The sequence below is a fragment of the Haliotis rubra genome, unplaced genomic scaffold (assembly GCF_003918875.1).
Source record: "Haliotis rubra isolate DU_JTF1 unplaced genomic scaffold, ASM391887v1 Scf222, whole genome shotgun sequence".
NCBI lineage: Eukaryota > Metazoa > Mollusca > Gastropoda > Lepetellida > Haliotidae > Haliotis > Haliotis rubra.
Genome location: NW_025766248.1, coordinates 1,084,740 through 1,100,022, shown reverse-complemented (window position 1 = coordinate 1,100,022; position 15,283 = coordinate 1,084,740). Strand labels below are relative to the sequence as shown.

At 42.6% G+C, this 15,283-nt stretch overlaps 1 protein-coding gene across 1 annotated transcript; it reads right to left on the bottom strand.

The window, feature by feature from the left end:
• Positions 1-1,102: 1,102 nt before the first annotated feature.
• LOC124277509 (universal stress protein PHOS32-like) lies at positions 1,103-12,088 on the bottom strand. Its single transcript, XM_046713219.1, has 4 exons — positions 11,995-12,088; positions 5,761-5,841; positions 5,261-5,367; positions 1,103-3,047 (listed from the first exon to the last, which is right to left on the bottom strand). The coding sequence occupies exons 1-4, from the start codon at positions 12,077-12,079 to the stop codon at positions 2,856-2,858; spliced, it is 465 nt and encodes a 154-aa protein (XP_046569175.1). The 5' UTR covers positions 12,080-12,088; the 3' UTR covers positions 1,103-2,855.
• Between the last annotated feature and the right edge of the window lie 3,195 nt (positions 12,089-15,283).

Below are 15,283 nucleotides of genomic sequence, written 5' to 3'. Positions count from 1 at the left end.
TCTTGCCTTTAGTATACAGATGACAGAGGTTTGGTTACAGATGTTTTTGGTGGTAGCCAAGGGTTGCACAGGATGGGCTCGCCTTTTTTCGAGTTAATTTTATAGTGTTTCATACACATGTCCTTTCAGGAGAAATTTCTTTTCATTCTCGAAACGTTCTTTTCATCTGAACATCTGTTTCTCATCAACTGCAATGTCAGTGACAGCAAGGTATGGACTGAAAATGAGCTTGGGAATGATCTTCTACCCACTAATCTACAAAACATGTACCTGTAACGACTCAAGATTATGTCAGTTATCGTCGTTCGTACATAAATATCTGATTTCCATCACGAGATGATAAGTCATTGTTGAAGGGTTACCCAGGTGTGTAGAGTCAGACATCATATGCCAACAAGCGCCAAAATGTCTGAATATGTTGAGAATTTGATTAACAGTTGAAGAACATGCCATGGCACTGATTTTAGGAAACATTGGACAATTTGGATTTAAGACAACGAAAAGTAAATGATTGTAGGTGATGGATAAAAACTGCCACGAAAACTCGCCTGATCGCAAGCCATGACTTTGCCAGTGTATACTCTTCAAAAAAAAGTAGGGGAACCTGAACGTCCAGTTTGGAAGGGAAGTATAAACGTTGACAAACGTTTCAAAGACAGGGGTGTTATGAACGCACCACCATTTCTTTTTATCACCACCCCCAAACACTAAACACAACGCAAAGGATGCACGTGCACAACGCAGTAGCCCCATACATGTGCATGGGGTGTGATTTCTTGATTTTAACGATTTACAGTCGATAAATCACTGTAGATTATTAAGTTTGACAATCATCTTGCATCAAACTGGTGTTATTGTTTGTTTCTAGCCGTTTCTCTTTGTTTTGGTTTTTAAATGAAAATTTCACGTCATACACCAATCATCTTTCAAGAGCGATTACTGTACAAACAACTATGGTGGAAATGCAGTGGTGATGCACTCTCAAAACATTCATTATTATCATATCAACATTGATTGACTCCAATATATCTCCCAATATTTCGAATCGTAAATTAAAAAATGAAGTTCCCCTTATGTTTATAATAACAAGCAACGTCGAGCATATAATTGTGACATTTATTAAAAGTGACCAACACAAACTCTTCATGAAGTTAGCAGCATGATAACTTGCCATAACTCCGTACGCAAAGGCGTCACCCCTACATTCAGTTACGTCAACAGACAATAATGACGACACGTAACTGCACTATATTGCCCCAAACATTCGACATTGTGAAATTTTGAGAAACTCTACAAAGAAATGTTCAGTACTCCACAAAGGTTAGAAAATTGAAAATGATATTCTGATAATCGTATCAGTATATTATTCCAAATGTTGCTTGGTTATACTAATATGGCGCTTACAGTCACAGCCAAAAATGTATGCGATATGACGTCATCTGCTCTTCATGACGTAACAAAATGACATCATTGCGTCCTCTTTAACAACTGATCGACATCAATGATTTTCTGAGAGATTGATATGTCATGTTCTTCTTCAAATAAATCCACACACCCTTCTGCACACCCAGTACCCCACACTCCACACCCAACACACAGTACCCCAAAAGCCACGCCATCTATCCCACATCCCACACTCAACCCTCAACACTCACTCCACACCGACACCCACACTCACTCCACACCCACACTCAGCCAAATTTCACTAGAGTGTCGCCGCTTTATCAGTTTACCGAAGTAGGAAACTCCGTAGACCTACATCACTTCAGTCTTTCCTCCCAGTCTCGGATGGTGGGGTAGTCTAGTGGTTAAAGCGTTCGCGCGTCACGCCGAAGACCCGGGTTTGATTCCCATGGGTACCATGTGTGAAGACTATTTCTGGTGTCCCCCACCGTGATATTGCTGGAATATTGCTAAAAGCGGTGTAAAACCATACTCATTCACTCCTAGTGGTCAGGCCAGCTGGGTCTATTTTCATCTACGTTTACTAAAGAATTGTTTTGGAAAGAAAGCAAGTCGATCTACATAATGAATCAATTTAAATTACTAAATCATCCACATTTTAAAAAAAAAATTAAAAAATAGTTATACAATTAGTGGAAATCATTTTTGAAAACTATATTTCCTTTTTTGGGGGGCCCGCTCTCTAGCTGGTTATAGTCGTAGATGAGGAACACCTAAAATAATGACTGATGGTCTTAACAGCGGCGTTAAACCCAACACACTCACTCACTCACTCACACTCACAAGTGACAAATAATCCATAATTCTTCGTGCCTCACTGGATATTGAAAGTAAGCACTATTGACCCTTTCTAACCACTTATCACACTATACCACACGTTAATAACAAACTTCGCAACTAAATCGGATATGTCGAACAATCACCAGTCATGAAGTCGATTCTTAACCACCATAGCAAACTTAGCATATGCCGAATCGTCGGTTAAATTAAGTCAAGTCTTAACAAGTTGGTGTATGTTGACATACTAAAAAGTGGAAATGACGAGGTATCGAAATCGGATATGTCGAATTGTTGGCTGAACCGAAGTCAACCCATGGGTTCAACATGTTGCCTTGCAATCAATTATTAGGAAAACTGTTTAGATATCGAAATGGGATATCCCGAAATGTCGTTTAACCCATGGTCTGCTACTTCTTTAAACATAACTTCTTATATGACGATTTGAATTCATGAGCTGGCAGAGTATTGAGGGCATATGTTCTAATTTTCTTATCAGGGGCAATTCCGACATACAACATATAAAATCTAAACATTATGCATTTGAGATGTAAATTAAGCTCCTGCTTCTCGCATTTCATGTATACTCCGGTAACGCTACGACGGGAAGTCGGTCACCGCCTGCACACTGTAACTGGCACGTGAGAATGGTGTACAATGTAGTCGCTGACGCTGCCGAGAAGCGTCCTCCGTATCTTCCCTATCCCTCGCGCTCCAGTGATGATCATGCTGGCGTTTTCTTCATCAGCAATACGCACGATTACCTCCCCTGGATTGCCGATCACGCTCTTTACCTTGCCTGTCATCTGTCAACAAACAGAAACACGTGAGACACATTCACAGTTAGTGAGTGAGGTTTTATGCCGCTTTTTAGCAATATTCCAGCAATAACACGGCGGGGGACACCAGAAGTGGGCTTCACACATTGTGCCCATCTGAAGAATCGAACCCGGGTTTTGGACGTGATGAGCGAGCGCCTTAACCACAGGGCTACACCACCGCCCCGATCGACCTATGAACAATACGGGTATGCGGACATGCCCCGCACGGAAATCATTAAATCTGAAGGAATTCTTATAAACAGAGCAGGTGTACTTTGTAAACACAAACTGGTGCCATCCGTTGTCATTTAAAGTTTTAGGTAACCCGTGAAGGTCCGGGTTAGAATATTGGATCTTCAGTAGCCCATGCTTGTCGTAAGAGGTGACTAACAGGATTGGGTGGTCAGGCTCCCTGACTTGGTTGACACATGTCATCGGTTCCCAATTGCGCATATCAATGCTCATGCTGTTGATCACTGGATTGTCTGGTCCAGACTCGATTATTTACATACCGCAGCCATATAGCTGGAATATTGCTGAGTGCGGCGTAAAACTTAACTCACTCACTCAAGTATAGGTAACGCCCTTTTATTGCCATTTGAATTTCATAAACCTCTTTAAACAGAACTCATGCCTATCTGATAATGTTGGTATAATCTCGAAACATGCGTCATCCCATTCTATTCGGCAGGCTTGTTCCACAGAATATCCGTCTGTCCCCCCTGCGACTAACGGGATCGGGTGGTCAGGTTCCATGACTTGGTTGACACATGTCATCGGATCCCAATTGAGTAGATCTGTGTTCATAATGTTGATCACTGGATTTTCTGATCCAGACTCGATTATTAACATACCGTCGTCATATAGCTGGAATATTGCTGACAACTTACAAACAAACAAAGAATGATACTTATATTTAATGCCGACCCCATCCTCATATTTCCCAGCAAGAGATATTTTACGACCGTTTCCTAATGTTTATGAAAATGTGTGTTGGAAAAAATATCGTCGAAAAATGTTTCAGACATTTCTTTCAGATGATCAGGGTCTCTCGGTGGATTATGGTTAAAAATCTAAACATTTGAGGTCGACAATGAAAGGGTGTTCAATCTTACACGTGACTGACTTCACTTGTCTACAGGCTGCATGTAGTCTCCCTCTCGCCCGCTGTCAACGATGTCGTTTTCTATTTCTACGCAGGGCGATAGGGCAGTCTTGCGGTTAAGGCGTCAAGCCGAAGACCCGTGTTCGATTCCCCCCCCGTGGGTACAATGTGTAAAGCCCATCAATGGTGTCTCTCGCTGTGACATAGCTTGAATATTTCTAAAAGCAGCGTAAAATTAAACTCACTCACTCACTTACGTCTACCCTATTTTTTCACCATATGGTATCCTGTTGTGTTTTATTCCTTTCCGTATTTCTTGCATTTTAAACAGTTTGCAAGTTTCCTATAACACTCACCTTCCTGTGTGTTTAAGAAGGTAAGCACCAGGGTGTGGCCAGTAGGTGAGTTTGGATTTACCCCACTTTTTTGCAATATTTCAGCAATATCACGGCGGGAGACACCATAAATGAGCTTCACAAATTGTACTCTCATGGGGAGTGAACCCAGACCTTTGGCGTGACAAGAAAACACTTTAACCACTGTGCCACCAATCCACCCTTTATGATCTATGTTTATTGTTTTCCATGAATGTTGGATGGACCTATGAACCATACCAGTATGCTCTATGGAGACAAGCGTTCATGTCGACGTGAAGTCAGGTCGATCTGGAGGCAAGCCATGCCCTTGGGTCCTTAAGTTCAATGATGGACATGGTCCATGAACTGGCACCGTCATTACGGTCCCTAACGAGTCACGTGCATCGCCACTTTGCACACAACCACCGTTGATATGTTTGGAAAATCTGATAACCTGACATGGGCTTCACACGTGTGTGTACCCGTGTGGGTAATCGAACCCAGGACTTCGGCGTGACGAGCGAACTCTTTAACAACAAGACTACCCCACCGTCCTTGGGTAGTGGGATGGAAAATCCCTTGAGCTTTCGGCCGCGAGATGGTTTCCAAATACGTTTAAATTCTCAACCGTCACTGGGAATCGTGTTGCACATGTGAAGTTTATTTGACTGTTCCAAGCATCCTTCCAATACACACACACACACACGCCAATTACGTATGCACGCACGCGCACTTACCCCGGCGTCAGAGAGCAGGGCACTGAATCCCTCCAGCATCTTGTTCTTCTTCTGTTGTTCCTGTTCCATCTGATCCACGACCTGTTTGATGTCTGGACGCTCATGGCCTGCAACAGTAACGACACCACTGCAACATCCTTCATCATCCCCTGTCAATACTGTGAATCATCATCAGCATCATCATCATCATCAATTTTCCCCTACCTCCCCATTCTCTTTCATCGCCTCCTTTCACCATCGTCTTTCATCTTCATTTTCCAGCATCATCATCAACATTTTTCATCATCTCTCGCCTACTTCCCTCTTTCTGTTTCATCAGCTTCTTTCACCATCGTCTTCCATCATCATCATCATCATCATCATTTTTCATCATCTCTCGCCTACCTCCCTCATTCTCTTTCATCAGCTCCTTTCACTATCGTCTTTCATCATCATCTTTCATCATCATCATCATCATCATCATCATCATGATCATGAAAAGGAATGTCAAAGCGTCCTACCTGCGTTTAGACAGTGGTGATACTCGGGCGAGTGGACGGCGATCACGAAATCGTCAGGCCTGTAGATATGCTCTTTGTACCCTGAAACAAGCGTGAGTGGTTGAGTGTATTGGAATAAAAGAAACTTTCCACAAAATGAATTTAACATCATAATAACATCGTGCAATGCGAGAAAAAGTTCAGTGCTTCTTCTTGTTCACGACTCCTTTCTCTCAAAAAGATAAGAAGACCTGTGAAGGTCCGGGTTAGAAATGGCCTTCAGTAACCCATGCTTGTCGTAAGAGGCGACTAACGGGATCGGGTGGTCAGGCTCCCTGACTTGGTTGACACATGTCATCATGTCCAAATTGCGCAGATCGATGTTCATGCTGTTGATCACTTTTTTGTCTGGTCCAGACTCGATTATTTACAGACCGCCGCCATATAGCTGGAATATTGCTGAGTGCGGCGTAAAACTAAAGTCACTCACTCACTAAAAATGAAAAAAGCCGCACTGAAAAAATAGTGCATTGAGTTCATCAATATTCCAAATATATCACGATGTCTGATGGAGGAGTAACGCCCGATGCGGGTGTTAGACGTTGCACCACGTTAGTGAAACCCCTGAGTGGGTGTGGCGCATACAAAGTGGCGTACTCAAGGGACGTAACTCTGCACAGCCAAGCCTGGAGACTCACCTATACACACATTAAAGAGGGGATAAGACATGTTTGTACTGACAATTTGCAGGGAAAGGCACATATAAGGCATATTCTGACAAACGAATTGCTTTCCTTCATGGAAACTGATGCCTCAAGTTTTACAGAAACATTGTTGTTGGTTATTTCTCATTCGTATCGAAATTCCCAAAAGATGGCGAACGGTATCGGATGGTCAGCCGATGTATGTCACTGTATTCCAATTGCATTGATGGATTCTCATGATGGATGAGAATCACTGGAGGTCTGTTCCAGACTATTTATATACCGCCATCACACAACAAGAATATAGGGCGACGCCATACAACAAACAAAACAGCTCAGTGTCGCTTTTGGCCTTAACATAAGTCAGGATGCCTAGCTACAAAATATATTAAACAAAAATGAAATCACAAAAACAGAATCAGCTTCACACACTGCCCATGTTGGGAATCGAACAAATGTCATCCACATGGCGAGCGTTGTAAGTTCAGTTTAACACAGAATATTTCGTTATCATTCCTGGGCACAATGTGTTAAGCCCATTTCTGGTGTCCCCCGCCGCGATATTGCTGGAATATTGCTAAAAGCGGCGTAAAACTAAACTCAGTCAGTCAGTCGTTATCATTCCCGATAAGGTGCACGGTTTGGGGGAAATGAGACTGTGACCAACAAGGATTACTTATTCATGAAAGATACTGTGTTGAGGTCGATAGAGTAGCGGTCAGTCACCGGATTGCAGCGTTATAACGAGGTTATTTGCCCTAGTTATTATGACCCATTTACGTACCTGGTCATCTGGTCAGTTAGAACCTGCTGGCAGACCCGACATTATTGGTAACATAATTACAGTGTCTTTTTCACCTGAGACTCAAAATCATTGGATAACCCTCAACACCTTTTTAAAAATAGTGCAGTTCACCGTGATGTAAAATAGAGTGTAGTCTACAGCTTACAATATCCACAAAGAAACCGAGAAAAGATATCAGCATTGATATGAGTTACTGTATATTTTTTGCACATATATACATGTACTGTGGACTGAAAACATATCGATGTAAACAAACCACGATGTCAGCTATAAGACAAACCATACATGCAAACAGTTAAACTCCCTCAATTTCGTAATTTCAATTTTCATTTATTTTGTAAAACAACGATCATAAAAAATGAAATGGGATTTGAACATTTTGAACAAACTGGAGTGTCATCATTAGCAGGAACAGGTATGTGAAATTTCAGTTTCATTGGTATATTGGTCCCGAGATGTTTGCAACAGGCGGAGGTCAAACAAGCCCTGTCATAGGTTTATTTATGACTTTCATTGAGGTGGGCATTATTTGTTCACATTACATTTTTGTGAATGGGCTTAAAGATTATAGCTGGAGATTTGGGTAAGTAACGCGAATGCTTTTGCTTGGGAAAGCATTAATTATAATCTTTGTACAATTGTTTGGTGGGATGGGAACGGTCTGGTATTCTTTTAACGAAACCATCCCCTGCAAGCAAATTATTTTGGACAAGGAATATTTAATATATAGACACATAAGGTTAAATGTATCCTTCGCTAAAGATCAAAGGCGCAGAGTTTGCCGGATAAAATACACCCTTAATTTGAGTTACGTCATAATATCCTGACGTCATTATGACGACATTCATTCCTCATTCGAACCATGGTTTACATGTCACCTTTTGCACGTGTACAACTCGTGCATGTCATTGGAATCGCGTGCTAAACATGCCCTATACAGAATAAAGAAGTTGTATATCCATAAAAAAAATGTCCTCATTCTTAAAGCCCAGAATATTGAACGTTGCGACAGAAGTCTCTTTTTGTCAGAACCCATTACCAGGTCACAAGAAGATGGTTGTTCTGAGAGAGGCAATTAGTATATCACAGCAAACAACAGATTCGGGATGAGTGCCAGAAATCAGTCGAGGAAATGGAACGTAATTAGCTGGGAGTAGTGGTTATGCTGCAGTAATGTGATTATATAGAAAAATCAATGTTGGTCCAGAATGTGCTCACAGACGTTATTGGACTGCCTGTTGAGAACGACGAGCTTGAAACGGAAGATGGAGAAGTGGTTGAATGGCAGCATCAGCATCAATGATCATCCTATGCATAATAATCCCATTCAGGATTCAGTCAGAAGGTGAGGGGAAACAGGGTTTAACGCGCTTGTATGAGTGTGAGAGTGAGAGATAACAAACCATGAAATTAATACCTTGGTCTTTCATACAAAATGAATATAACGGAAAGGTTGTTTAAAGTTTTTTGAACACCAGAAACACTTCTGTGGCAGTGCTTCACGCTTCAACAGGCATAAAACTAATAAAATCCCAAATCGTCGTAACCAAGCCAAGACCAATGCTTTCGTTTTGGCTCTTATAAGGACTGCTAAATTATTAAAGTAAAGTTGAGTTGAGTTTTACGTGGCATCGGCATTGTTTCAGCCTAATAGCGACGACACCAAGTCTGCATTCATATACATTCAGTTATTATAGGGGTTGGTGTTAGCACCGTTTCATATGTTGCCGTCGATCCCGTTAGTTGCCTCTTACGACGGGCATGGGTTGCTGAAGACCAATTCTAACCCGGGTCTTCACGGGTCCGTATCATAAATGACCAGAAAACATAAATAACGTTAAAAAATAACACTATTGGGTTTCTCCAACCCCCCAACCCCAACCACTACCCCACCACTTGTGATGAATTACCAGGTCCGTGTTCCTCAAAGCGACCTAAGCACTACGATGAACGTAAGTTGGTGTTAAGGTATGGCAGTTACGACCACCTTAGTGCTAAAATCGCTTTGTGCGACGGAACCCTGACCCTTTCGGAAAACAAGCGTTGGAAGTCTACGTGCACATACACAGGCGAGGTTAGTTTGGAGACTAAACAAACCCATTGAGCCAGCTGTAAAGTCTCACAGGCGTGATAGATTAGAAGAAAATGTCGACGCGGTATGACTGCTCCTTGAAATTAAAACGAACTGCCGGAATTAGAAACGGGGCCAGGGTCTCCTTTCACGAGGCAACCTTTACTACCTTAACTCCTATTCTTTAACATTGCACAAAGGTTACCTTAGTGACTTACGATCACCTTAGTGCTTTGTGAAAGGGGGTCCTGATCAACAACCAACCTGCCTCACGCAGAGTGCTTCATAACACAAATGTCACGTTCCTTGCGACGCGGGGCGGTGGGGTAGCCCAGTGGTTAAAGCGTTCGCTCGTCACGCCGAAGACCCGGGTTCGAATCCCCACATGGGTACATTGTGTGAGGCTCATTTCTGGTGTCCCCCGCCATGATGTTGCTGGAATATTGCTAAAAGCGGCGTAAAACCAAACTCACTCACTCACTCCTTGCGACGCAAGTGCATTTTCTGAATAGTCTACAGAAATCTGCACAAAACACCCATGTGTCAATGTTGAATGTAGAAATTGAACTCAGGTCACGAATCAGCTGTAAGCAACGTCGAGTTCGTACAGTCCTTGCACGGGTGACCGTGTTTGGCAGTTTGACTCCTGAGAGTTTCTAGAATTTCAGGCCTTACCTGTACCACAACGAAGTGTCACATGTGGTCTCATCTCAGGCAAGTGAGTTTGTTCCAAATTGCCTTTGTTCACCCAGCAGAAAATGGGTACCCGGTTGGATAAAGTCAGCTTGGCAGCTTGGGTTATCCGGGGAAATAAGAATCAGATTATGATAAAGCGCCGCGAGCAATCACTTGGTGTTTGGAGGCTGTGCGCTATAGAAGATGACTTATTATATCTTCATCAAGAAAACTGTTGCCTGATGGACATCGCGGGACACCGAAAATGGCTTTACTGGGCTGCGTCTAGAAGACTTGACAAATTACGAGATCCCGGTTTTCTAGGTTTGTTAGCACTATACTTGTCACCACTGCTTTAATTTCCTCCCAAGCTTGCAAGCTGAGACGCCCCAAATACAACTGAAATACTGGTTAAACTGGCTTTTAAATTCATAATCCAACCCCAAGATTGAACAAAATATTGAAATATCGAGGTCCAAGGAACACAAGTCACGGCTGGGTCCAGGGTGGAACCAGGATCTAGACTTTCGAAGCTCTCTTAGCGCAAGATATTCGTAAGTGCCATACATTAACATTAACGTACGACTATCTTACTATCTTAGAGCTAAAAGAGCTTCGAAAATCTAGGCCCTGGTTGGAAGGTGAGGGGGTCGAACCAGTTTGGCGTGATATTTATCAGTTTTGTCGTGAGAGCGTGACTTGAGTTGCAACCCGGAGACGTGAGAGTTGGCAGGTACGCGTTAAACAAAAGACAAACCAACATCACACAAAACTCAAACCTGCGTCAAAGGAAATTCAAACCGGAGTTATACAAAACTTAAACCGGCTTCATACGAAACTCAAACCAGCGTCACCCCAAATTAAAACCAGCGTTAAACAAAACTTAACCCGGCGTCACACAAAATTCAGACCTGCCTTATACCGATCAACTGTGGATTTACAGTCGGTTATGACAATTATAAACTTTGGCACACTGCAACATCGCTAACTCGAAGTCGTAAAGAATATTTCCAGTTAATCGCAGTTCGAGATAAGCGGAGATGCAATATCAGCTGGGGGTTCTGAAGTTTCACTGTCGTTGCAAGCATAATATAGCGAGGAGGGATTCGAGATAACGGTATTCGACTGGAAATGAATAATAACGAAACCACACATACCAACATTAAATAGTAACATTATAATTGCTCATATTGCAAACATTGCCATAAGTAGATATTTATTGATTTTATTAGGATATGAAACGCCAGAGCTACAATACAACGAATGTTGTACACACAAGCTGCCGATTATGACGTCGCAGATAAACTGGTACATAGGCCCCCACTGCGGGTCAGAAAATCGATGAACAAAGGAAGTCAGCCAATATGGCCAGTTACAACCAACTCGACTCGACAGGGGGCTCGCTAGAAGCCAGTACCAATAGTGCCTGGCATTCCCACTCTGGTCTAGCCAAGCTTTCAGCGTTCATTTTGGTCTGCCGGTCAATAAACCTGGCTCGCTTAAAATTATTCTGGTCAGGTTGACCCGTGTTTGTATGCAGTATAGCTTAACCTAAGCCAGTGGTTCCACTGCACATGCCTGACTAACACGACAAGGGCTAAAAAATTCGATGATTGGCAGGTGTACATTTCATGATTGAGGGCACCTGGTACGAGTACCTGCTCTGCCTTGGTAATATGTACAGATTGAGGATTGACTTGACCACTGATCAATATCAAATGGACAAAAAAGCACGATATAAAAATACTAGATAATTTGTAATATATTGTTAAACGATCGGCGCATGCAACAGGAATGTGCATAACACGAATATATGAGACAATGTGAAGAGCCAATCTGTTAACGAACCACCTTCGGCCTCGCCTTGTTAGTATTGAATAGTTGCATGGTCCTGTACATAAGTACATGACGATCGGGCTGTGACTAATTTGCATATCGCCGACGTTTAAGTTCTGTCTGATTAAATATAACATACCTCATTCGTTCACCAGTGTACTCACAATTAAAGGCATTCTGTGAAAACTCGCTCCCGTCAAGCGCGACCACTACCACGCGAGAGCCACTCGTAGCCGACTTCTCCGCCATGTTTTGTGAAAGTCAATGTCTCCGCTGAGCGCAATTCCCTCACTATACCGCTAGCGATAAGCGGAAGGTTGGATTTACTAGGCTTAACAAATAAAACCATATGCAACCCGTCTGAAGGATCTCAAATGAATGAACCCGTTTCACACAATTATGAAAAGACTTGAATGGCCGTTTTTAACTCATTCATTCTGTGTATGGATTTAGCACGGCCACAACATTATACTAAAAAATAACCCTTTAACACAGATAAATATAGCATGTTCAACATTAAAAAAGTGCTGCATTAAGAGTATGTGACGAAATGTTGTCTTGTTTCTTTTTTCTGAGAGAGTGCGTGCGTGCGCGCGCGCGCGAGCGTGTGTTGCTGCTGCTGTTTAGTGTTGTATAGTGTTTAACTTATTTTATATATATTCTGCTCAGAAAAAAGCATAAGAAGATAATAAATTATACATAATTGAAAAGGAGCCCCAGGCTACACTTTCTGCGTAAACACTATACATTGTGTACTTGAGTATTCCTTGAGTACCGTGACGTACAACCTGTCATAACATTCCCTTAGTTACAATGGCAACACGATTAGCAGTGAGAAAAACCCACATGCAAATCCCTTAGTCTGTCTCACAGGCCCTGAACCATATTATTACAGTAAGTTCAAGGGAGAAGGGGTAGCCTAGTGGTTAAAGCGTTCGCTCGTCACGCAAAAGACCCGGGCTCGATGTCCCCCGTAGTGATATAGCTGGAATATTGATAAAGGCGGCGTAAAACCACACTCACTCACTCCACGAACTCAAAATATAAGTAAGTTTACATTCAGTGATGAATGCGTGTCGTAAGTTGTGTAATGATATTGCATCAATGGGGGTGGGGGGTGGGGGTGCACACACACACACCACCACACACACACACACCCCCTTTGTCCTGAAAGTTTATTAAATGACCATTGAAACTCTCCTGACAATGAGGTGTCTCTCACACTCTCTCACACACACACACACACACTTCTCAAGAGAGTGCACCACACACCACACACCACTCCCCCTTTTCAAAAAGCTGTATCCGCCACTGCATTTGCAGTCCAAGTTATAGCTGTTGCCATGGAACCTCGTAATATTAAATCTTTAAAAAATCTGAAAAGTATGAAGAGGCACCAGTTTGCCACTAGACCTATACATGTGCCAAGTTTGGCGACGAAATATCGTATGGGTTGAAAGATTGCTCCCGAAACGAAACGTGGTGGACGGACAGACCCGATATACATCGCTCGGCGGGGATTAAATCAAAAGTTATAAAGTCAATTTCATATGCTTCCCGCACGACTGACACGTGTACAAGTGTTGCCTCCAAAGGGTACATCAGTGTGACGGGCTACTGTTAGTCTGACAAATTGCTACAACAACGGGTGTGTGTGTGTCTTGAAACATTTATGGAAAATAATATTTCTTGGCTCAAATGTTGATGCTGTAAACGGCAATATACGGTTCCCAAAAGGTGCAAAGTTTGTAGTAATGTGACAATTTTCAAAAGGAAATGTATTGTTTTCGGGTACTCGAGTCGGGTTAGAGGCGGGTTTCATCCCGCGGGTAATTGAGTCCACACGTGGACGCCCCACTCACCAGCATTCTTACCCGTGAAGATCCGAGTTTAGAATTAGTTTTCAGAACCCACGCTTGTCGTAAGAGGCGACTAACGGGATTGAGTGGTCAGGCTGGATGACTTGGTTGACTCATGTTATCGTATCCCAGTTGCGGAGATCGATGCTCATGCTGTTGATCACTTTATTGTCTGTTCCAGACTCGATTATTTACAGACCGCCGCCATATTGCTGGAACATTGCTGAGCGCGGCTTTAAACAAACAAACACCAACACTAAATCAGAGAAGATTGTAAATACTAAATATGTCAGTCAAAACCAGTAAATCCAGTGTTCGATATCATGAGCAACGACTTTGGGGCACCATAACCCACAATCACCCAATCTGACAAGTAGATTTTATGTATTTTATATTTGTTTCAGGGTGTGTATGACAGACCAGCTGAGTGAGTGATCTGGGAGTTATGTCACAAGCTGATTCCTACATGCTAAATGTGTGACATTCTTGTGGCATGACATATTTTATAGTTGACTTGCTGATATGTGATATGCTGAATGGTTGACATGCTGCATTGATGAGAAGTTGAACAAGTAACATGCTGCATGGTTGACATGCTGCACTGATGACATGTTGAACAAGTGATGACATGCTGAATGGTTGACATGCTGCATGGATGACACGTTGAAGGAGTGACATGCTGAATGGTTGACATGCTGCATGGATGACATGTTGAAGGAGTGACATGCTGAATGGTTGACATGCTGCACTGATGACATGTTGAACAAGTGACATGCTAAATGGTTGACATGCTGCATGGATGACATGTTGAAGGAGTGACATGCTGAATGGTTGACATGCTGCACTGATGACATGTTGAACAAGTGACATGCTGAATGGGTGACATGCTGCATGGATGACACGTTGAAGGAGTGACATGCTGAATGGTTGACATGCTGCACTGATGACATGTTGAATGAGTGACATGCTGAATGGTTGACATGCTGCACTGATGACATGTTGAAGGAGTGACATGCTAAATGGTTGACATGCTGCACTGATGTCATGTTGAAGGAGTGACATGCTAAATGGTTGACATGCTGCATGGATGACACGTTGAAGGTGTGACATGCTGAATGGTTGACATGCTGCACTGATGACATGTTGAAGGAATGACATGCTAAATGGTTGACATGCTGCATGGATGACAAGTTGAATGAGTGACATGCTAAATGGTTGACATGCTCCACTAATGCCATGTTGAAGGAGTGACATGCTGAATGGTTGAAATGCTGCACTGATGTCATGTTGAAGGAGTGACATGCTAAATGGTTGACATGCTACATTCATGACATGCTGAAGGAGTGACATGCTGGCACATGACATGCTGACTGGCTGACATGCTAATATTGTGCCATTATGCTGTATCTGACTTCAGCAGGTGCTTTACAGTACCTCAGCTGAAGGTAGCCATCGTCCAGCCATTTCACAGGCTTAGTGTAACCAAAACCCTGGGCACAATCTATTGCTGTTTAGAAAGAACTGTCTGAACAAGGATGTCATAATAATCATAATATTGGATGAAGTTTCCATAAAATCCACATATTGGCAGTGA